This window comes from Ovis aries, chromosome 8 (genome assembly GCF_016772045.2).
Source record: "Ovis aries strain OAR_USU_Benz2616 breed Rambouillet chromosome 8, ARS-UI_Ramb_v3.0, whole genome shotgun sequence".
Lineage (NCBI taxonomy): Eukaryota > Metazoa > Chordata > Mammalia > Artiodactyla > Bovidae > Ovis > Ovis aries.
The window spans coordinates 73,117,049-73,142,257 of NC_056061.1; the positions used below are offsets into that span (position 1 = coordinate 73,117,049).

Genomic DNA, 25,209 nt, shown 5'->3' on the forward strand with positions numbered 1-25,209 from the left:
GTCCTGAAACCTCCGTTGGAAGACATGGGAAACTGAGTCGCTCAGTCGTGTCCGATTCTTTGTGACCCCCATGGACTGTGGCGCGCCAGGCTCCTCTGTCCTTGGGATTCTCCAAGCAAGAATACTGGAGTGGGTTGCCATGACCTGCTCCAGGGGATCTTCCTGACCCAGGGATCGATCTCGGGCTTCCTGCATTGCAGGCAGATTTTTTTCTTACTGTCTGAGCCACCAGGGAAGCCCATGGGAAGACCTGGGAGGCAGCGATGAAATAGGTCAGGGCTCTTTCCCTGAACATCTGCCAGAGGAACCACTCGAGTCCGCTCTGGAACACTCCCCACCCGCCTTGCCCGTCTGGTCCCTCCGTCGTAGAGGAGCAGCTGCCGCGTGAAGGCAAGACTGCTTCTGTTTCCCTTCCTGGAGCTGGGGCGACGAACCTGGCCCTATGGGCGTGTTTAATTATAATATCCACCGCTTGTTATTTTACCATCTCAGCAGAGGCTTGGGATACAGAGGGAGAGACAAGTTTCTTAAATAAGAAAAAAGACGAGGACCAAAAAGCCACACACACACACACACACACACACACACACACACACACACACACACACAAACATATCGTACTAAAAGAAGTCGTGCCTCTTCCTGCCAGTGACTGTGTGGGAGAGGGAAGTCAGCGGGGGCCCCCAAGAGGTCGCTGGTGGCGCAGGAACCGAGGCCAGATTGGAGAGAAAGGAGGAAGGGGGAAAAACACACACACACACACCCAGAAACTTTCTTCCTTGTTGCGAATAATCGCCGCCCCCCCCTCCAGGGAGAGGCAGTAACGTGACACCCGAGAGAAACCCGGAGACCCGAGCAGAGGGAGGGAGGGAAAGAGGGAGGAGAGAGCGCAGCGGAGAGCCGGAGGGAGAAAGGGGAGGAGAAGGAGGAAAACCCCTGTCAAGGAGGTGGAGCGTGGAGATGGTGTCCGCCTCCTGTTCCTCCCTACAGTTTTTGTAGAGGAGCCTGAGCCGGGACAAAACACGCCGAGACCGACAGCCACAAAGCCGGGGGCGGGGGGGTCCACGCTGGCGCTGGAGGCGAGCCCCGGCGGCCGCGAGCGAGCCCGAGGCGCTGCGGGGCGCGGGACGCGGGGGCGCTAGCGGGCCGGGCGCGGGCAGCGCCGCCGAGCCGGGGACGGGCACCTCGGCCGCTCGGGCCGCGGCGGCGGGGACCATGCCGAGGAAAGTCTCCTGAGCCCGGCAACTTCGGCCCCCTCCCCGCCCCCAACCCGGGCTGCCCTCGGCGCGGCCCTGCCCATGTGCAGCCGGCCGGCAGGGCTCTCCTCCTCGGATGGGCAGGCGGATGGGTGACCTCTTCCTGGCACGGGCAGGCTGTGCGCGGCGGCGGAGCCGGCGATGAAGCAGCAGCAGCAGCAGCAGCAGCATCCCGGCGGCGGCGCGGATCCCTGGCCCCATGGGGCCCCTCTGGGGGGCGCCCCTCCCGGCCTGGGCAGCTGGAAGCGCCGGGTCTCCCTGCTGCCCTTCTTGCGCTTCTCCCTCCGGGACTACGGTTTCTGCATGGCCACCCTGCTGGTCTTCTGCCTGGGCTCCCTCTTCTATCAGCTCGGCGGGGGACCCCCGCGCTTCCTGCTCGACCTGCGGCAGTATTTGGGTAAGGAAGGAAGGCGGGAGCGAGGGCGGCGCGAAGTTGTGCCGGGGCGGGGGTGGAGGGGGGAGCCGAGCGCGCCGGATACTCTGGTGCTGCCCTCGCCGCCGCCTCGTCGAGGCTCCCCAGGTGGGACGCCCGCGAGCATCCGTGCGGCGGCCCTGAGCGCCTGCTGCCTCTCGCGCGTCCGTCTGTCTGTCTGCGCAGAGGCGGGGTGGGGGTGGGGCGCCGCGGGGTTGATTTGCCCGGCAGGTACCCCAGGGCGGGGCGCCGCATACCTTCCCTCCTGCCTCGGCCACCCCGTCTCGGGTGGAGTGCTGGCGTGTGAGTTAGTGAGTGTGTACGAGTGTGTGTGTGTGTATTCGGGCCTGGCAGAGCGGGGAGAGGCGAGGGGCAGCGACGGCCGGCCCATGGCATTGTTAGTGACCACAGTCCCGTCCCCTCCAGCGCTCCGCGTCGCGGGGGTGGGATTAGTACCTCCCCGGGGCCCGTTTTGCGAATTCTGTCTCGCAAGATCTCCTCCTGTTCCCTGGCCTGGGTGGCCCAGGGGCAGTTTGCGGGCTCCCGCGCTGTCCGTGAGCTGGTTTGTGCTTGGGGCACCCCCTGCACACCTAGCTGTCCGTAGCAGGGATCGACCTGCTTCGACTGAACGATCCATAGCGCTGCGTGTCCCAAGTCTGAACTTTTGGGGGAGGTTGTGCCTGGTTTAATAGGAGCAAGGCTGCCTATGTTTTTGGAGAGGTGAGGGGAAGGATCTTGGGAAAAGAGCGGCTCCAAAGAGAGGATGTGACCTGCGGCTCTGTAGTCAGTGCACGGGGAGAGGGGGTGCCAGGGCCCAGCGTGCGTACCCCAGGTCCCCGGAGCGCGCCTGGCTAAGGGAGGATGCTCCCCTCTCACAAGTCCGTGGTCAGAGCAGGTCTCAATGGTGCGAGGTGGGAGTGGAAGAGGAGAGGCTGAGCTGGCCCAGGTCATCGCAAACGTCCAAGCGGATAAACTAAAGCCCCCGGGGAACTTCCGGCATCTGCGTGACCCGAGCCAGCGCGCAAACAGAAGCCCCCGGAGCGCTGGAACCACGAGCCAAACGACTCCGGCGGCTGGAGGCTCCCAACCTCGCCCACAACAATCCCTTCGTCGCAGAAGCCACAGGTCTAGATAGTAGATGGTTTTCGAAGGAAGAAAACCACTTCAGCAAAGTGACAGATGTTAGAGCATTTTGAAATGTACGTGCAGATAAAACAATGTTTTGTTTTCCTGTGTAGAGAAGCTCAGATTTTAAAAGTTACACTTCTCTTTCAGTAGAAACTTTGGAGGAATTACGGTTTTGTAAGATGCTTTAGAGAAAATTAGAGGAAAATTTTGCCCAAGTGGATTTCCAAAGAATAATCCTCAGCATCTGGTTTCCTAGGGGGTTTGGGGGTAAAATGTGCTTTTGCTAGAGTCAACTCTTTTCTCTGGGAGTTCTGTGTTTGGAAGTCTCACAGCCCCATTGGCTCTCAGATTCCTGCTACTACCACACAGGTTGCTATTATTACCAACAGTGGCTGCTATAATAACTGGCATAGGGAGGGAAGTGATTGAGAAGCTTAGGGGTCTTTCTCCATGAACTGATAGGGAATTCTTTGTAGGGGTTCTTTTCAAGCAAAATACAGGGGCCACCGATGTAGGGAGAGTACAGTGGGGAGGGAAGGAAGACACCTGTGATGTCCTTCGGAGCACTTGGCTTTGGGCAGGGCATTTTCTACAGGTAAAATTCCGGCCTGGACCAGACTGCCTGTAACACATCCACCCAGCTCTTAAAATATCATGCTGATACCCTTCTTGGGGTGGGGAAATTTGGGAGGAGGAAGGATCAAAGGCGTGTAGTGAGGCTAAAATCAAGGAACCGCAGTATCTACCCTATTAACTGCTTGAAAATTCAGTCATTATGTGTGGTATCCACAGTTTTATATGCTTTCATTATGTACTCCAGGAAATGAAGCCTGATAAGTTTGGGGGCTCGGTTGGTGAAAGGGTGAATTCACAAGCATTCTTCACTCAGGGAACCAGAAAGAACTGAAGGATGGAATATTGCTCCTATTACTAACTCATCATTGAATTTCTGACTGATGTAATGGGTTGAAAATGACATCATTGTGAACTGAAAATAAGATAACCCTTGGCCAAATTTGTTCCCTGTTGTTTTGTTATGTAAACATAATGATTTTCAGGAAAAGTGGGCTTGTGGTCTTTAAGAGGGTCTAAAATATACCCTTAATAATATAAGGCCAAGGTATCTGCAGAATTATGCTCCCCTTGTTTCCTCCATTTTACTATTTTAGTGTCTGTGAAAACAAAATTGTGGTTAGTAAACACATCCTCTCAATTTTCCTAGGTAGCCAATTTTGGAGGCAAGTATTTTTCTTAAACATAAGTTCATATAAAGTCAAAATTTTCCAAAAAATATTATTTTTAGCAATATTTTTCTTGACAGCATTATTTTTAATATACTTCTATAATATATTGCATCTGACACATAGGTGAAGTGAAGTCACTCAGTCGTGTCCGACTCTTTGTGACCCTGTGGACTGTAGCCCACCAGGCTCCTCTGTCCATGGGATTCTCCAGGCAAGAATACTGGAGTGGGTTGCCCTTTCCTTCTCCAGGGGATCTTCCCGACAAGGGATCGAACCCAGGTCTCCTGCATTGCAGGCAGATGCTTTAACCTGTGAGCCTCCAGGGAAGCCCACATCTGACGTATAGTAGCTACTAAACAAACATCTGGAAGTGATGCTTGTACTTATTGCATCAAATAGGTAGTGTGATTTGTAACATATTGAACACTGAATATTCTCACAGGGAAGAAAGAGGACCATTTATGACAAAAGCCAACATTTGCTGTGTATGTGCCAATCAGTGCACATGCAGAATGAAATTGAATTAGCACAGAAATATCATAGATTAGGTACAGCTGTTATCCCTATTTTTGATATGGGAGAAAGGAGGGCAAAGAAGTTCACTGACTTGTTGAAGGACACAGAGTAAGTAAGGCAAGACTTGAACCCACGTCTGGTTGCATCAAGTACCCACTGCATTAACACTACAAGCAGTTTAAGAGAAAAAGGAAATAGAGCCAAGATGCGAATGGGGTGCTAAAGAACCGACTGGTCAAAAAATGATCATTTTTATTTCTGTAATTTCACTTTCCTTTTCTTGATACTTTGAGTATCTTGAGGGGCCAGCAGAGAAGGGAAACCATGCAAGCAGCAGGCCTGCTCTTAACTCCACCTTCCTGTTATTCATCCCCGTGAACTAGGTGACTGAACTCTCCCAGAGTCCCACAGTTGAGGTGAGGTGAGGTGAACTGGAATCTTAAATTTTTGATTTCTCTCTCTCTTTCTTTAGCATTCATTCTCTGTTTGGGCTTCCCTGGTAGCTCAGCCGGTAAAGCATCTGCCTACAATGTGGGAGACCTGGGTTCAATCCCTGGTCGGGAAGATTCCCCTGGAGAAGAAAATGGCAACCCACTCCAGTATTCATGCCTGGAAAATCCCATGGACCAAGAAGCCTGGTGGGCTACAGTCCACGGGGTTGCAAAGAGCTGGACACGACTGAGTGACTTCATTTCTCTGTATAAGCTCTGTGTGCATGCTCAGTTGCTCAGCTGTGTCCAGCTGTTTGAGATGCCATGGACTGTTGCCTGCCAGGCTCCTCTGTCCTTGGAATTTTCCATGCAAGAATACTGGAGTGGGCTGCCGTTTCCAACTTTAGCGGATCTTCCCGACCAAGGGATCGAACCACGTCTCTTGCATCTCCTGCATTGGCAGGCGGATTCTTTACCACTGTGCCACCTGAGAAGCCCTGTTGTCGGCCGGTAGTTCTCAGTGTGTGGTCCCTGGACCTACAGCATCGGCATCACCTGGTCACTTGTTACAAGCACAGATTCTCAGGTCTCATCTCAGACCTACTGAATCAAAGTCTGGGCGTGGGACCCCAGACTCTGTTTTAGTAAGTCTTCCAGGTAATTCTGATGCCAGGCTCAGTTCGTGAACACTGTTCTAGAGTCAGACATTGTTCTTGGGAAGTTCCCTATGTATTTGAGAGAAAGAGAAGTGATGAGAGTGAGAGAAGCGATTTATAAAATATTTTAAAAGCGATGGACGTGGGTTCATTTTAAACTTCAACTTTTGAAAATGCCTCTGCTTTGCTGCATGTGCACCATTGTTGCAAGAGGAAGAGCAGCCAACAGCTGCAGTCCCAGCTGGCTTTTGACTGTCTGAGGTTAGGAGATGCATGGAATGAGGTGAAGGGGGGCAACCAGAAAGCATAGTGTGGAGGAAAAAGGGGGAGTCGGTAAAGATGCATCTTCTTCTCAAAGGAACTGGGGTCAAACAGCTTCTTTTTTCCTAGGCAGTTTGGGGAAGGGCAAAGTCTGTTCTTTTTAAAGATGCTTTTTGCTGCAGCAGATTTATAAATAAAAAGGAAAGTGTGTGAGGGGGAGGAAAGTTATACAGAGAAAACTCTTGTCTTGTTTCTTTACCTCCTTGAAATGAATGGAGGAAGGAAAGCATAAACACACAGTGGGGTCAGTAGACATGAATAGAGCAAATTGCTATACTTAAACTTGGAGACCATGGTGTGTGCAGTTCATTGAAATTATTTCATTTATTTTGAAGTGGCATTCAGACTTTGACTTGCTGTAGAAAACTAACCAAAATCAAATGAAATCTCCCATAGAAATTAGATTATGATGCAGCCTCTGCCAGTAGACTCATTACTTATGAGCTGTGGAAATATCAAAAACTTGGAATAACACTCGTTACATAGATGTAAACTGAATAAGCCAGATGGCTTACTACTGATCCCGTACAACCGGCAAACTCTGATGATTTATCATCAAGACTTGGATATGTGATTTAGCCTTTATGGGAACTAAATCTGTTGGATTGATCTCAAGTTGATAGGCTTTCCTTTCCATTGTTAACTTACACTATTTTAAACGGAGATATACTACTCTGGTTTTCAGAATTCCCAGTCTTGATATGTAGATTACATATGAGTGTAGAAATTTTGAGTCAAAGATGTAACTTTATTGACTTGAAAGTATCTAAGTTTAAATGAATTTAAAGGAAAATGTGAAAATTGAAGTCCAAACTTGTTGCAAAATAGTTTCTCTAAACCTTAAAAGTCAAATTAAGTTTCCTTCTGCACATCATATATAGTTTAAATATAATACCCCAGCCCCCAGACAGTAATCTAGGAAGTGAATGCATAAAATATGATGTTGTCAATAGAAACTGTTGACATAAAAAGAAAATGACATTCTTGTTCATAGCTGCAAGTTTATCTTATAGGGTTGGTTGGGGACACAGTAGCACTGTTTTAGAGGAAGATAGAAAATGGAATTCAGCTATGGCAGACTGTTCTGTAAACACACAGCATGAATAGTGAAAAGCATTCTGTCTTGTAAACTATTTTTAATGTAGACTCATCTCAGTATGAGTTGTTTTAAACTACAGATAAATATGTATTATCTGGATACTGTCTTTCTTCAAATTCCCTGTCACTGATCCAAGTTTAAAACACTAGTTGGTTTTGTATTTGAGAAACTAGAATGAAAGTGCTCAAGATTTTTGAGTCCCCAAAGAAACAGTATCTTTTACTTCCCTAGAGGAAAACAGCAGGAGCAGAAACTGTAGCTTTCCCTGCAGCTGCATTGAACAGGTCAGCGATGGACAGTGAAAAGGCGTCTTATCTGACAAACTGTAGCTACTAGAATGATTAGAACTTGGCACTTGCTGTTTTTTTATTTTTTAGAAAGAAGTTAAGTCTTGACCACAAATAAGTTTTGTCTTACCTATATTTATTTTTATTACAGAAACAACCTTAAGCAAACAGTGATATATATAAACCCTTTTATTTATCAGAAATGGGGAGAAAACACTGGAATTTCACCAAATTCTTGTTGCAGAAGTCAAAACAATGTAACAACTATTGTGCAAGAAATTTCCAAATGAAGCACACTTCAGTATATGCTATTGATTTTTAATTCACTTACTTAAAATGTAATAGCTTTTAATTGTTTTTAGAATATTCTTAGATAAGTGAAACCATTGCTAGAGTCACTTCTAGAACATTTGCATCACCAAAAAAAAAAAAAATCCTCATTTGCTTTGATTCAGTTCAGTTCAGTTCAGTCGCTCAGTCGTGTCCAACTCTTTGCGACCCCATGAATCGCAGCACGCCAGGCCTCCCAGAGTTCACTCAGACTCACGTCCATCGAGTCCATGATGCAATCCAGCCATCTCATCCTCGGTCATCCCCTTCTCCTCCTGCCCCCAATCCCTCCCAGCATCAGAGTCTTTTCCAATGAGTCAACTCTTTGCATGAGGTGGCCAAAGTACTGGAGCTTCAGCTTTAGCATCATTCCTTCCAAAGAAATCCCAGGGTTGATCTCCTTCAGAATGCACTGGTTGGATCTCCTTGCAGTCCAAGGGACTCTCAAGATTCTTCTCCAACACCACATCTCAAAAGCATCAATTCTTTGGCGCTCAGTCTTCTTCACAGTCCAACTCTCACATCCATACATGACCACTGGAAAAACCATAGCCTTGACTAGACAAAGCTTTCACCTCACTATTCCTCCATTTCCTCAAGCCCTTAGGAACTAATCTATTTTCAGTCTTTATAGATTTGCCTCTTTTAGACATTTCATAGAAATGAAATCATATAATATGTGGTCTTTTGTGATTGGCTTCTTTTACTTAAAATGTTGCTGTCAAGGTTCATTCATATTGTAGCCTGTATCAATACTTATTCATTTTTATGACTGAATAATATTCCATTGTATGGATATACCACATTTTGTTTATCCACTCATCTGTTTCTCAACATTTCAGTTTTTTCTTTCGGGTATTGTGCATAAGACTGCTGTGAACTTTTGTGTATAAGTTTTTGTATAAACATCTATTTTCTATTCTTTTAAGTATATCAGTTTAGTTCAGTTCAGTTGCTCAGTTGTGTCTGACTCTTTGCAACCCCATGGACTGCAGCACACCAGGCTTCCCTGTCCATCACCAACTCCCAGAGCGTACTCAAATTCATGTCCATCGAGTTGATGATGCCATCCAACCATCTCATCCTCTGTCATCCCCTTCTCCTCCCACCTTCAATCTTTCCCAGCATCAAGGTCTTTTCCAGTTCTTTGCATCAGATGGCCAAAGTATTGGAGTTTCAGCTTCAGCATCAGTCCTTCCAATGAATATTCAGGACTGATTTCCTTTATAATTGACTGGTTTGATCTCTTTGCAGTCCAAGGGATTCTCAGGAGTCTTCTCTAACACCACACTTCAAAAGCATCTATTCTTCGGCACTCGGCTTTCTTTATAATCCAACTCTCACATTCATACATGACCACAGGAAAAACCATAGCCTTGACTAGATGGACCTTTGTTGGCAAAGTCATGTCTCTGCTTTTTAATATGCTGTCTAAGTTGGTCATAGCTTTTCTTCCAAGGAGCAAGCATCTTTTAATTTCATGGCTGCAGTCACCATCTACAGTGATTTTGGAGCCCCCCAAAAATAAAGTCTCTCACTATTCCCGTTGTTTCTCCATCTATTTGCCATGAAGTGATGGGATCGGATGCCATGATCTTAGTTTTCTGAGTGTTGAGTTTTAAGCAAACGTTTTCACTCTCCTCTTTCCCTTTCATCAAGAGGTTCTTTACTTATGGCAGAAAGTGAATTGCTAGGTCATAAGATAATTCTATATTTAATTTATTGAGGAACTGGCAAACTGCTTTCCACAGTGGCTGCACCATTGTATACCCCATTGTATACCTCATTGTTTATGAGTTCCAGTTTCTCTACAGCATTAGCAACACTTTTTATTTTCCATTATTTTGATTATAGACATCCTAATGGGTATGACTGGTTCCTAACAGGAAAAGGAGTATGTCAAGGCTGTATATTGTCACCCTGCTTATTTAACTTATATGCAGAGTACATCATAAGAAACGCTGGATTGGAAGAAACACAAGCTGGAATCAAGATTGCCGGGAGAAATATCAATCACCTCAGATATGCAGATGACACCACCCTAATGGCAGAAAGTGAAGAGGAGCTAAAAAGCCCTTGATGAAAGTGAAAGAGGAGAGTGGAAAAAGTTGGCTTAAAGCTCAACATTCAGAAAATGAAGACCATGGCATCCTGTCCCATCACTTCATGGGAAATAGATGGGAAACAGTGGAAACAGTGTGAGACTTTATTTTTTTGGGCTCCAAAATCACTGCAGATGGTGACTGCAGCCATGAAATTAAAAGATGCTTATTCCTTGGAAGAAAAGTTATGACCAACCTAGATAGCATATTCAAAAGCAGAGACATGACTTTGCCAACAAAGGTCCATCTAGTCAAGGCTATGGTTTTCCTGTGGTCATGTATGGATGTGAGAGTTGGACTGTGAAGAAGACTGAGCGCCGAAGAATTGATGCTTTTGAGATGTGGTGTTGGAGAAGACTCTTGAGAGTCCCTTGGACTGCAAGGAGATCCAACCAGTGCATTCTGAAGGAGATCAACCCTGGGATTTCTTTGGAAGGAATGATGCTAAAGCTGAAGCTCCAGTACTTTGGCCACCTCATGCAAAGAGTTGACTCATTGGAAAAGACTCTGATGCTGGGAGGGATTGGGGGCAGGAGGAGAATGGGATGACCGAGGATGAGATGGCTGGATGGCATCACGGACTCGATGGACATGAGTCTGAGTGAACTCTGGGAGATAGTGATGGACAGGGAGGCCTGGCGTGCTGCAATTCATGGGGTCGCAAAGAGTCAGACACGACTGAGCGACTGAACTGACTGAACTGAATGGGTATGAAGTGGTATCTTATTGTGGCTTTTTTTTTTTTTTTGGGTATCTTCCTAATGATTAGTGATGTTGGACATCTTTTCCTATGCTTTTTGGCCATATGTATATCTTCCTTGGAAAAATGTCTATTCACACTCTTTGCCCATTTTTTACCTGAGGTGGCTTTTTTGTTTTGAGTTTTAAGTAGTGTCTGGGTACAGAGTAAAACCTAAATAAATTACTAGTGATTGAACACAAAGGCCTCTTTAAAATAATCTTATGGATGACTTTGAATAGTAAACCCTTTACATGAGCAGCACTGTGTGAAAGTTCATAAATAGGTAACACAACTATTTTGCAGGTGTCACAAAGATTATTGTGGCTTATATTTGGAGTATGAGTCTTGCTAATCTTGAGCAGATTAGAGTACAATGGCGTGAGAACTCTAGAATGGAGCCAATGGGTTCAGCAGGGGAAACATTTGTGTACATTCTGTTTCCTTATACTGTGTACTATGAGGCTACCAAGGAAATCTAGAGCATTCTTACAAAATTAGGATTCATATGCAATTCCTTTTAATTCACATTGTGGTATAATATACAGGACAAATATATAGTCCTTTAGTAAAATAGTAAAATAAATTAGAAATTTAACTTTTGTAAAAAAAATTAGGATTTTAGGAAGAAATGTTTCCTTCAAAGTGTTAGAAATTTTTAGTAGGTTTTAAAATTATATATTATCAAAATAAGAAGCTTTAAAATAAGTACAGTCAATTCCATGCTGCCTGATAAGAGATTCAATTTGAATAGTTTGTAATATTCTTATACTAAAAATTATCCGGGAACCAGATAGCAATTTAGTGTCCAGGGTATGCTGCACTTCTCCGTCTATCTCAGGTTGTATAGCAATTGTCTATAATTTCCCAAAGACAGCCACTGGCTCATCTTTCTTGTCTCACCACCCACCTACCTGCCTTGGCTTCTACCATTGCCCCTTTGCTGATGGCTAAGGAAGCTCCAATTCCAAGGATGCTCTCTGAACTCCTTAGTACTTATTTCATAATCACTTTTGAAGTTTTGACACTCTACTGTATATTGTCATAATTTGTAGGCAAGTGCCTTGAAAGGAGGAAGCTTGCTCAATACTTTCCATCTCTACTGTGACACCTCTCCTGGGTGTTCCGAATGAACCTGTAGGAAGTATCTGTTGATTCAAAATATTTGCTAAGCAGACTGTTCTTTACTAGGGCTTCAATTCTGCTTTGTTTAGTCCCTGTTTTAAGCAGAGAATGTGAGGAGGGGCTCCAGGAAAGACTCTAGCCAACGGTTGATTCTCCAATCCATCTCTTTCTGGCTGTTTGAAGCATATGCTCCAAAGATGTTAAAACCACTGCGACATACAATTCTATAAACGTTTCCTTCTGTAATGTTGTCTGCCTCTTACCTGTTGGGATTTAGAATTGCACTGATAGAGCTTTCCTTGTAATTAAGAATGCCTGAGGTCAATCCAGAGATTTGAGTGCATACTAGAATGCAAACTTGTTTCTTGTCATTTTCCTGAACCCTAAACCAGTTGTTTTGGGAATTTGCAAAATAGCAGTTTGTCTCTTGCTCTAGGTCAATGTCTTCCTTAAGCAGCAATTTGTATTAAATTAGCTGGTACATTTCAAGCATGACTATAAGGAGATGAGACCATAAGATGATGTGGTTTTTGAAATAGCGACTGAATGGATTTTAACCTAGAATGGCAGAATAATAGATTATAAAATTAAGGCTCAGTGCATAAACCCATTGACCTTGTTTACTGAAAGACATGGAAATAACCTTAAGTTATGGCCTTGATTAAGTAATTCTGATTTCATTCAGTGATAGATGATTTAAATAACCACTTTCATTAAACTGTAATGCATTTCTGGAAACATCATTGATTTTTTTTTCTAGTTCAGTGAGTATGACTTTCACAGTCTTGTGAAAATAAAATGAAAGTATTCTGAAACATACAAACTTCTTTGTTCAGTCATTCAGCAGATATTCACTGAAAGCTTATGTGGGTCGGAAGCATCAGATACTAGAAAAAGTACAAGCTTTAGAGCAGGGATCTGGGTATGAATGATTGTGTTTCCACTTCTTAGCTGGAACGTGGGCAAGGCTCTTATCTTCTGAAAACCTGAGGTGTTTTAATCCATGTTGTCTGTTGTTTAGTCACTAAGTTCTATCCAACTCTTTTGTGGCCCTGTGGACTATATAGCCAGACTGGCTTCTCTGTCCATGGGATCTTCCAGGCAAGAATATTGGAGTGGGTTGCCATTTCTTTCTCCAGGGGATCTTCCTGACCCAGGAATTGAACCTGCATCTCCTGCACTGGAAGGCAGATTCTTTACTACTGAACCACCAGGGAAACCCCATATGATGGGATTACTCTGGTGACTCAGATGGTAAAGAATCCGCCTGCAGTGAGGGAGACCTGGGTTGGGAAGATCTCCTGGAGGAGGACATGGCAACCCACTCCAGTATTCTTGTCTGGAGAATCCCCATGGGCAGAGGACACTGGCGGGCTACAGTCCATGGGATTGCAAAGAGTTGGATGTGACTGGGTGACTAAACACAACATTTTATAAAGTACTTGTCTATCTCAAGGCCTGGCATTTGATTTCAACAAATGCCAATTTTCTCATCTTATTCTTTGCTTCTCTCAGATCCCCTTTTCTTTTGGCACACACACACATACCAGTGGAATATGCAGATTCATTCATGGTTTGCTTCTATTTGAATGAACCATTCTACCCAAGAAGTGTGAAATTACTGAAGCAGTATTTTTGTGGCTTGTCACCCTCACCTTCAAACTGATGAGGGCTCATCAGCAGCTGATATTCTCCAGTCATTTGTCCTGTTAACTATACACACACAAATCTTTCTGCTTCTTAGCCTCTCTTCTGCTTCCTGGAAACCATCTGAAAAAGGCATTCTTTGCCCAGCCTGCTTTTCTCTGTTTTGAATTTATCTGCGTTCTTCCCCACCCCAGGCACACACACCTTGCATTCACAAAATGAACATCGTTGTAAGAGAAGGAATATGGCACAGCTCCCTCTCTGGGATCGCCAGCTGGTCTAGGACTGGACTGTGATCCACATCAGTCTACTCCTTCAAACGATCACAGAGCCAGGCATACACTGGGGCTGCTGCTAGAGCCTCTCCCCCTTGCGATGGGACTACTACTCCCAGTAGTCTAGCCACGGATTTGTTTCTGGGTCTCACTTCCCTTCCATTGGAGGTTAGGGCGGGAACAGTGAACCAAAGTAGCTGGTCATGTCTTTGTCAAAAGGCTGGTGAGCTTGCTTCAATTTTCCATTCTCTGCTTCTTCATGTTGCCTTGACCTGTCCAGCCTCTGATGGGTGCTGGGGCAAGCCAAAACCACCAGGGCCATTGCTCTCCAGGGTGGCTGGTCACCCAATCCCTGGAGAAGCTGAAAGCAAGTGGGATTTTACATTACTTAATGGAAAAAAATTTTGTCAAGGGAAACCATGGCCTTGCAACTCTGGCACAGAACTTCCTTTGACACGTAGACTGTTTGACACAAATGCCTTCTCACTGGGTAAGTGCAACAGTCAGGCAGGGCCATGTGGGTTGCTGGAAAGGACAGGGGACCTGGGTCTGGAGGGAGTCTCCAAAAAGTTCAGTGGTCAGTACTGTTGAGTCACGTGAACCTCCTAAGTTTACATTTCTTCACCTCCAAAATGAAGATTTTAATTAGGTCTGTGATCTTCAGTTGTTTTTCTTTCCTAGGACCCTCATTAGCAGCAGTGTTTCCATGTGGTCTTGATGGTCTGTCTGGGAATATGTACCAGTGGCCAGGAAAGGAAAAATGGAGATAGTTCTGGAGCTTTCCAGATGATGGTGCCTCATTTTCCTTTAGAATGACTGAATGAGGTGCTGTCTAAGGTTCCACCTGGAGCTTCCCGGTGGCTCAGTGGTCAAGGATTGGCCGGCAATGCAGGAGCTGCAGGTAGATGCAGGTTCGATCCCTGGGTCAGGAAGATCCCCTGGAGCAGGGAATGGCAACTCACTCCAGTATTCTTGCCTGGGAAATCCCATGGACAGAGGAGCCTGGCGGGCTATAGTCTATGAGGTCATAAAGAGTTGGACACAACTGAGTGGCTCACACTTTCACTTTGTGGAGAGGAGTTACTAACAGAAGGGACTCTCTTCTCAACGGTTTTCTTTTGAAATGACTGTGCTACACCCACCCCTGCCCGTAGTTACAGGCTGGTAAGTGGAGCTGGGGGAGGGGAGGTACACCTCTCCGGAGCGCTGTCTCAGGTCTTAAGTACAAGACTTGCTGAGTTCTTGGTGCCACATTTGTGTTGGATGGTCTGCCCACTGAGATACCCTTCTCCACACTAAAAGAAGCACAGCCAGCAAGCCACTCCCAGTTCATAGCAAATAGCACGTGCCTCCTGCCCTGCTTTCCTCCACCCCTGAGACTTTGCTGAGTCTGTAAGAAGCAGAGGACAGAAGGAACTAATGTGGTGCTTAGAACGCATCATCTTCCCTGAAAGTATTTTTGCAATATTCCTGAAAGCAAGGGAACTCACTCATCTGGTTGGAGTTTTCGCAGAAACGTGATTGCAGATTTTTTTTGCAACTTCATTCTGCTTTAGTGTCAAAATGCAACCAGCGATGTGCCAAAAAATGTGTGCTAAATCACACGCAGATTTAGACACTTCAAGAGGAAGTTATTTTTACCACAGTGGGGAAGAAAACAGAAAGTGACGATTAGCAGGGAAGCCAAGGCGGGACTGACTCAGGAGGGGAAGGCACGCGTGCCTCTCCTGTCTTGCTGGGCTGGCCTGGGGATTGTGGTGTGATCGCCTCTTAGCAGGTAGAGCAAGGAGCTCCGGTGTGGAAGACCTGACCAGAGGAGGATGTTGACATAACCTCCATGTGTGATGCCCGTTTGAACCGTGTGGAGTTCGAGTTGGTCCCTTCTGAAAACATAGCCCCCCCCATAGAAACTGCTCTCTAACTAGCAGCTGAGTAGGACCCAGAGGTGACAATGGAGGACAGCATTCCGGAAAGCTTCATAAATACGAAAACCAAATGACGCGGTGTCTTTAGTTTTCTTTAGCAGATGACAGGATTGAGGTGGTATTATTTTCCTTGCTCATGCTTTTCTCAGCTTAGAAGGCTGTTCTTGTTTGCTTGCCCAGCGGAGATCCAGGGCCTTACGGAGTCTGAAATGTTTGTGGTTATGTTCTTCTAGCCCTGCTGTGAGATGAAGAGGTTCCCAGAAATGAAAGGGAGGGAGGAAGAAATGTTTGTTAGCATCCACAGCCTCTGTCTTTTTATGGCTCTTTATACCCGGCCGAAGGATATCTGCAGCTACCATGGAGTGATAAGATTTCAAGTCTCTTGAGTTTGAAGCTTGGTGGTGAACTTTTCAAATGCATTTGGATGAGGCTTTACTCAGACCTTCTCGTGTCTTGCTCTCCGGTTCCTTACTGGGAGAGGTGTGCAGGTCCCGTGCCAGTGTCTGTTGAAACAGTTACAATGGTGCCACTCTGCTTGTGACCTGAGCTCTGGCATCGAAAGTGTGGATGTGGGCACACTGTTAGGTGTGTTCCCTAGCTTGGATGGGGAGGACCTACTGGAAAATACGTTGGCTATTCGGTGGGTTCCTGCTTTTGTGTTTTGTTTCTTTCATGATATAATGAATTTGCTGTTTCAAAACATAGTTGCCTTTCACCAGATTTTTCCTGGCCACCTGGTTGGAATGATAGGTGAGTTTTGTGTTTCAGAGTAAGTCTTCCCCACAGGCTTACGTTTCATGGAAGCTTCATATCCGTGAGACTTAAAGGATCAGAAAACATGTGTTTTCCTATTGCTTTCAGATGCCCGCCCTCCTTCCCATGTGGCTTGGCAGCCGTCCTCTGTCATCTTTTCCATCTATTCAAGTTCATTCCTTCAACAAATGTTCATGAAGCTCCAGTTATGCACTGGGTGCTGGAGGTAGTGTAACTAATGACACTGTCCCTGCCCTGGGTGTGGGGAGGGGACTGGATTCTATTGGGAGGGGCAGAGAAGGACTTAGAATAAATGTAAAGTGATAAACAGGAGTCTCTGGGAAGCTAAAGGAGGAGAGTAGAAGCAGGGATTAGATCTGCCTGGCTGTGATTAGGTTAATGATCTCCTTGGTTAAGATCCTGTTTATGCCAGGAGCTTGGGGCTTCTCAAATCTGGCTGCATAATAGAATAACCTGGAGAACTTTGGAAAATACTGATTTTCATTCATTTGGTCAGGGGTAGGGCCTAGGCATCTGTATTTGTTTAAAGCCCCATGCAATTCTGATGTACAACCAAACTGGAGAACCTCTGTAGTTCATAGATGGCCAGGTAGCTTTGGGTGTACACTAGAAGTCCTTTTGTGGTATTATTTAGAGATGTTTCACTTAGCCTAGAGTCTTTTATTTGGCTTTGACTTTTAACACTTTAGCTTTCAGCTTCTCTATACAAGCTCTTCTCAAACTTAAATGTGCATTCAAATCACCCAGGAATTTGTTCAACTGTTAGATTCAGGGGTAGTAGGTGGGGGGTGGAGTCTGAGGTTCAGCATTCCCCAGAGGCTCCCAGTGTCACCAGTGCCCCAGTCAGAGGACCACATTTTGAGTAGTAAGAGTCTATACTGTAGCATTTTTGGAATGTGATTAATTCTTGTAAACAGACAAATGAGCGAGGGTTTGTCCTAGCCACCAAAGATCTGTACTATTAAATGTTTCATTAATTTCTTTTAATTGAATTCTCATTCACCAGTTTGATTGTTCGAATTTAAGAACAGTCTATGGTCTCTATCTATGTGCATGCCTGCATGCTCAGTCATGTCTCTTTGCCACCTCATGGGCTGTAGCCCACCTGGCTCCTCTGTTCATGGAATTTTCCAGGCAAGAATACTAGAGTGGGTTACTGTTTCCTACTTCAAGGGATCTTCCTGACCCAGGGATCAAACTCTTGAGTCTCCTGCATTGGCTGGAGGATTCTTTACGTGTGCCACCTGGGAAGCCCCTTAATAACATTAGCTTTTTCTTAAGAATCACACACTTGCCTGAAAATGTCTGCTTTTATTAATTTCTGTAATCCATAGTATTGAAATACAGGCTGTTTGGAGATTTGCAAACATACAGATGCGACCTGTTGTCAAGTTTATTAATAAGCATAGGAGGTTAAACAATTGGTCTTGGATATAAAATTTCTTCAAATAGTTACTGCAGATTCTTGCACTGTTTTTAATTTTAATAATGTTGGAATTCATTGCCAAGAGTCTTATTTTCGAAATACTCCAGTAAAGTTGTTTTTTTTTTAATGGTCAGAGCAAATAGTGGGGTGTAAATAAAGCAAATAATTGGAATGACTCCATTTAATGCTTTGAAAACACAATTTGAATAAATAATTAAAACTCTTACATGCTCCTTGTAGAAAACTGGGAAATAGAAAAGCACTAAGAAGAAAGTAAAACGTGTGTTAATTCCTGTATTGAGAAGTACTTTGGTTGCTTGCTTCCAAGCAGTATCGCAAATGTCATTTTGTGTCTTTACATGGTACTCAACAACATTGGTTTTCATGGTGGCAGAGTTTCTTATGAATGTACAATAATTCCTCTAGCAAGGACTTTTGATATTTAGGCTATTTCCAGCTTTTCATGATTCTACATAAAGTTGTGATGAACAGTATTAAATTTTTGCACACTTCTCTACTACCCTGGGAGAAATTCCTAGACTTGAAATTGCTGGGGTAAAGTGTGCACCCATTTAAAAAAAATCGGTTTTAGTACGAATTGCTGTATGCTTTGGTGTCTTTCACCAGCAGTCTGTTTTGGTCATATTTTGCAAGCACTGGATATAATCTTATAAAACTCCTCAACCATTCAGTTGGTGAAAAATGATATTTTAAACTCTAATTCACATTTGTTTGAATATTGATGAAACTGAAGAATTTGACTATCTTTTGGGAATTATGGGTTTTTTCCTACTTTTCCTCTATAGAAATGTTCTTTCTCTTGCTAACTCCAAGAATTCTTAAGAGATGAGGGGTATTAGCCCTTCACCATACATTCAAATATGTTTTTAAATTGCCCTTTAGTTTTAAAAATCAGTTTCTTTTATTTTTTATTTATTCTAATTAACTTTTTCCATTTATTATTTTTCCTTTACTTTAATGCTTAGGAAGGTCTTATATCCCATATTTTCCCTATATTTTCTTCTAGTTCGCTTGTTGTTTCACTTTTTCATTTACGTTTTACATTCTTTCAGCATTTATTTTGGTGTGAATTGATCCAGTGGTTTTGCAAGTCTAGTTGGAGACACAGTCATACTCGAGTGATGTCATTCTTTAACATTAAATTCAATTTTCAAACCTTGAAATTGATTTCAAGCCTAACTCTCTTTAGAAGATTTGAACCCCGCTTTTGCCATTTAATTTCTAAACTTCTGGGGACAAGGTCCCCCAGCTTCCAGCCCATGGCCCTTGTTTCTGGAGAGAACTTTTGTGTGTCAGTAGGTTGTGGAGTCTCTGGCAAGTCTACGCAGACACGACCACTCTCCTTGCCCACTCAGCCTGAGTTGCCTGAGTAAGTGCAGGACTAGGCAAGTTTTTAAGTCTTAGCCTCTTGGATTCCTTTTGAGTCTCTGGGGCAAAAAATAAGCTCCCTATCCCCAGGCACATGCTTCCTTTTCAGCTGAGCTAGAACCCTTAGTGGGCAGTGATAGATGAGCTCCTCATGGAAAGCCTGTCTCAGCCAGCCCTCAGCCCTTTGTAGTTCCTTGTAATGAGGACAGCTCTCTTTTAAACACTGTTTTCTAAGCAGCTAGATGACAATAAGTTGTTTAGCTCCTGTGTGCTGTTATTCTTTTGAATGTTTATAAAATTCAAGGGACCACAATTTGATGATAGAGACATTTGAAGGCCAACCATATGGTCTAATAGAACTACATCTTCTTTTTTTTGGAAATCACATTTCTTCTGTGAATTTGCCCCGAACAGAATGCTTACTATCACAGGAGGCAGTGTTGTATAAAGGAGCAGTGGCTTCAAATCAGAAGTCCTCTGTGTGAGTCCTGGCATTGCCAGCATGCAGCTGTGTGACCTTGGGCAGTTCATATAACCTCTCTGAGTTTCCATTGGAACTTTAGAGGGACTCTTTCTGCTCCAAAACAACAACCACTAGATTATGAAGAGAATGCTATCTGCTACTCTGCTGACTGGAATACTGTGAAAATTTGCATTTTTAATATCTGCTAATGCACACTTTCATTTTAATTATCCAGGCAGAAGCCTAGCCAGAGCAGGTGGCACTCCAGGGTGTAGGAGCCAGAGAGATGTTACTTACTGTGCGATGTGTGTGTCGTGTCAACAAGCAAACAAACTCATCCATCGAAATTCTGTCTCTAGGCATTCACAAACGGTGCTTATTGATATGTGTATTCCTGCCCTTTCTGAACTCTATGGTTTTCGTGCAGGAAGAAGACCTCCAGAGACTGTGTAAATTACACTTTTGTCCAGTAAATGTTTTTATTTGTTGAAAGAATATTCTTGCAAAGAATAGTTTGATGATTGAAAGTTCTAAAACGTTTATTCTGTGATCACTTGATAAGATTTTAATTTTTCAAATTTTTTTCAAGATCGCATATGGCAAAGACAGGAAGATTTTTCTAAAGAGCTGCTAGCCTAGTTGTCTCTGATACAGATATATATTCATAACTTTCATATATGTATTTAAGGTAGTAGAGATTCATTCACATGTCTTGGGGAGCATGGGGGATGGGAAATAGGGAGAAAGAGAGGGCTTCATGGAGGAAGTGACATGAGCTGGGTGTTGAAGCATAAGTTGGAGTTTGCCTGACAGAGATGTGGCAAAAGGACATTCCAGAAAGAAAGAGCAGCCCTGGCAAAGGCTAAGGGAAAGAAAGTGAAATTGTCAGTCGCTCAGTTATGTCTGACTCTTTGCAACCCCATGGACTGTAGCCCTCTAGGCTCCTCTGTCCATGGGATTTCCCAGACAAGAATACTGGAGTGGGTTGCCATTCCCTTTTCTAAGGGATCTTTCCAATCCAGGGACTGAACATTGGCCTCCTGCATTGCACTCAGATTCTTTATGGTCTGAGCCACCAGGGAAGAAAATTGTCGCCCCTTTGAGCCCTCTGAGCAATATGTGCGGCTGCTGAGAGACTGTGACAGGGAGAGAGGAAATGGGGGTTGCTACAAGGAAGGCTTCTAGGGAAAGGGGTAGATTTTAGAGGAACTTGTACATTACACTAATTGGCACACAATAGGAAGCCACTGAACATTTTCAGACCACAGTGTGATAGCAGATTTGTTATTCATGAAGTTAGCTCTGGAAACAGAAAGTCACAGCAGAAGTAGGTATCTGAAACGGTTCTCAGATTGAAAGCGAAGTCGCTCAGTCGTGTCCGACTCTTTGTGGCCCCATGGACTGTAACCTGCCAGGCTTCTCCGTCCATGGGATTCTCCAGGCAAGAATACTGGAGTGGGTTGCCATTTCCTTCTCCAGAGGATCTTCGTGACCCAGGGGTCGAACTCAAGTCTCCCACACTGCAGGCAGATGCTTTACTGTCTGAGCCATCAGGGAAGCCCTCAGATTGAATGGTGCTTTAAAGATCAAAAAGTTCTTGCACGCAGGTTATCAAACGTGCTTCTTTACTTTTTTGAATAGTGGGTGTTAAGCTTGCTGTGCATATGAGGAACCTGAGCCCAGAGATGTTTGAAGGGCCCTGAGCGCTCTGTGGGTGAGGTGGGGAGGAATTTTGCATCCAGTTTGAGTGGGATCTCTTCCGTTTCACCCTGTGCCACGTGGAGGCATATTTCAACAAAAGTGCTCAAGTACTTTCTGAATCTTTTAGTTTGAACTTTCAAAATGGTTTTAATCTTGATAAAGAAAGCTTGACAGGAAAACCAACGTAACTCTTCTCCTGCATGTGTTTATTTAGTGTAATGTGGTTATGTAGAGTTGCCTCTTTGCTGACGTTTTCCTGTTGTGATAGCGTGCTACAAGCTGATGGTTTGTTTTCTCTGATTAGCTGAAATGGGAAAAAAAATCCTCACTGTGTTTTTATTAGGATAGGTTATAACGTATCTTGATTTTACGTTTCATTTATTTAGGTAACTGAGATCATGCCATTTTGTCATATATTAAGTTGACATTTAAGCTACAATTTCTTGCTGTTTTAGAAATGACTTTTCGCTGTGTATAGGAGGTTTATTTTCTCTGCTGCTTTATTGAAGACTCTTTAGAAGTGACTCCATTTGTGTCTCAACTGAAGTTCCGTATTCTGAGGCTGTCTATCCTGCATTCTGACTGTAGCTTTTTATAAAGCATTTTAGCTCTTCAAACTGCTGTTGGAAGACATCTGGCCTTACCTGTGCTGCCACCTGCTCTATGACATTTAAAGCAAAATGGGCTAATAGTTTTGTCTTTGTCTTAAAAACAAAACAAAACAAACCCAGAAACAGTTTACTAAATCTCTGATTTTGCTAAACCACAGTTGGAGGAGAGGTGTTCAGATCACAGAAACATTGAATTATGCTAAGACTATGATGGATGGGTAGATAGTCCTTGAAATGACTTTTTGATCTCTTGAATTTCAGGACATCCTTTTAGAGAAGAGGTGAAAGAAAAATTGCCCAAAGGGACGCTCCATGCCCTGAGTGAGCCTACGTGAACTTGTCCTGGGTCTGGCGCTTATTGAGTGATAATGTTTATTATGGTAACTAGAACATGAACCTGGAATGAGAGTTTTTGTAGCTGAATGTTAAATTTTGTTATTGTTGTTTAGTCTCTCAGTCGTGTCCGACTCTTCTGCGATCCCATGGACTGTAGCTTGCTAGGATCCTCTGTCCATGAGATTTCCCAGGCAACAATACTGGAGTGGGTTGCCAATTCCTTCCCCAGGGGTTCTTTCAAACCCAGGGATCAAATCTATATCTCCTGCATTGCAGGGGAATTCTTTACCACTGACTCACCTAAGAAGCTCAGTACTGACTGGATAAACATGAAAAAAAAAAGTTATCTAAATTCTTATCTATAGGGGAAAAATGATATGGACGATTGAGTAACCCATATAGGGAGATACCGTACAGTCAGTTCAGTTGCTCAGTCATGTCCGACTCTGCAAACCCATGGACTGCAGCATGCCAGGCTTCCCTGTCCATTACCAACTCCTGGAGCTTACTAAAACTCATGTCCATCGAGTTGGTGATGTCATCCAACCCACTCATCTTCTGCTGCTCCATTCTTCTGCCTTCAGTCTTTCCCAGCATCAGGGTCATTTCCAATGAGTCAGTTCTTTGCATCAGGTGGCCAGAGTATTGGAGCTTCAGCTTCAGCATCAGTCCTTCCAATGAATGTTCAAGATTGATTTCATTTAGGATGGACTGGTTGGATCTCCTTGCAGTCCAAGGGACTCTTAAGAGTCTTGTCCAACACCACAGTTCAAAGGCATCACTTCTTTGGCACTCAGTTTTCTTTATAGTCCAACTCTCACATCCATACATGACCACTGGAAAAACCATAGCTTTGACTAGACGGACCTTTGCTGGCCAAGTAATGTCGCTGCTTTTTAATATGCTGTCTAGGTTAGTCACAGCTTTTCTTCCAAAGAGCAAGCATCTTCTAATTTCATGGCTGCAGTCACCATCTGCAGTGATTTTGGAGCCCCCCAAAAGAAAATCTCCCATTGTTTCCTCATCTATTTGCCATGAAGTGATGGGAACAGATGCCATGATCTCAGTTTTCCGAATGTTGAGTTTTAAGCCAACTTTTTCACTCTTCTCTTTCACTTTCATCAAGAGGCTCTTTAGTTCTTCACTTTCTGCCATAAGGGTGGTGTCATCTGTGTATCTGAGGTTATTGATATTTCTCCTGGCAATCTTGATTCCATCTTGAGCTTCATCCAGCCTGGCATTTTACATGATGTATTCTGCATGTAAGTTAAATAGAGTGACAACATACAGCCTTGACATACTCCTTTCCCAATTTGGAACCAGTCTGTTCCATGTCCAATTCTAACTGTTGCTTCTTGACCTGAATACAGATTTCTCAGGAGGCAGGTCAGGTGGTCTGGTATTCCCATCTCTTGAAGAATTTTCCACAGTTTGTTGTGATCCACACAGTCAAAGGAGCTTTGGCATAGTCTAAAGCAGAAATAGATGTTTTTCTGGAATGCTCTTGCTTTTTTGATAATCCAGTGGATGTTGGCAACTTGATCTCTGGCTCCTCTGCCCTTTCTAAATCCAGCTTGAAAATCTGAAAGTTCATGGTTCACGTATTGCCGAGGCCTGGCTTGAACAATTTGGAGCATTACTATGCTAGCGTGTGAGATGAGTGCAATTGTGTGGTATTTTTAACATTCTTTGGCATTGCCTTTCTTTGCGATTGGAATGAAAACTGCCCTTTTCCAGTCCTGTGGCCACTGCTGAGTTTTCCAAATTTGCTGACATATTGAGTGCAGCACTTTCACAGCATCATCTTTCAGGGTTTGAAATAGCTCAACTGGAATTCCATCACCTCCACTACCTTTGTTCATAGTGATGCTTCCTAAGGCCCACTTGACTTCATATTCCAGGATGTCTGGCTCTAGGGGAGTGATCATACCATCATGATTGTCTGGGTCGTGAAGATCTTTTTTGTACAGTTCTGTGTATTCTTGCCACCTCTTCTTAATATCTTCTGCTTCTGTTAGGTCCATACCATTTCCGCCCTTTATTGAGCCCACCTTTGCATGAAATGTTCCCTTGGTATCTCTAATTTTCTTGAAGAGATCTCTAGTCTTTCCCATTCTATTGTTTTCCTCTGTTTCTTTGCATTGATCACTGAGGAAAGCTTTCTTATCTCTCCTTGCTATTCTTTGGAACTCTGCACTCAAATGGGTGTATCTTTCCTTTCCTCCTTTGCCTTTAGCTTTAGTACAGCAGTATAGCAACAAAGTGAAAATGTTAGTCGCTCAGTCTTGTCCAACTCTTTGTGACCCCATGGACAATAGCCTGCCAGGCTCCTTTCTCCATGGGATTTCCCAGGCAAGAATACTGGAGTGGGTTGCTATTTTCTTTTCCAGAAGATCTTCCCAACCCGGGGAACAAACCTGCATCTCCTGCATTGGCAGGCAGATTCTTTATTGCTGAAGACATTAAATACATGTATCTGAATTTTCTGGACTCCAACACAAAGAGGAATGAAGTGCGTCATGCTGTCATGATCTAATGTGAGAAGCGTAGGGAGTTCACTGGGAAATGGTGGTCTCTCTTTTCCTACCTTGAACTTATAGGAGAAACTGATTTGATCTTAGAGTATGAGAATAGACAATATCTTCTACAATGTTTTTTTTTTTTTTTTCCAGAAAGTGACATGTTTTCCTTGTGACTGTGCCAGACACTAGCCCTTTATAAAGAGTGAAAAGTGAGCTATAAAATTTCTCATCAGCATTGGCTTTGCCCTGGGGAGTGAGCTGTCACAGTTTAGGTGTCTTGCTTTTCAGTGGGTTTAGGTGTGTAGAAAATGGGTATTGAACCTGGCCCTGATTGTTTCTCTCAAGTATCAGTTTCTTCGGGCTTCTGTTTGGCAGGAAGGGGAGAGCAGTCTGTTGAGTGATGTGCTGGGGTATAGGACTTCAGTGTGGCTGTGAGTCTGCGTCTCTGGTTGGTGGGGATTAGACAGCAGGGGCAGCTTTCTGGTTCACTCACG

At 44.2% G+C, this 25,209-nt stretch overlaps 1 protein-coding gene across 2 annotated transcripts in view; it reads left to right on the forward strand.

Annotated features, from left to right (window-relative positions):
• Nucleotides 1-995: 995 nt before the first annotated feature.
• The window catches only part of UST (uronyl 2-sulfotransferase), a 314,331-nt gene continuing 290,117 nt past the window's right edge, over nt 996-25,209 (forward strand). For both annotated transcript variants that reach the window (XM_027972539.2, XM_042253586.2), the window contains exon 1: nt 996-1,653. In XM_027972539.2, coding sequence (XP_027828340.1) covers nt 1,398-1,653 — 256 coding nt within the window. In that variant the 5' untranslated portion in view covers nt 996-1,397. The remainder of the gene's footprint in view (nt 1,654-25,209) is intronic.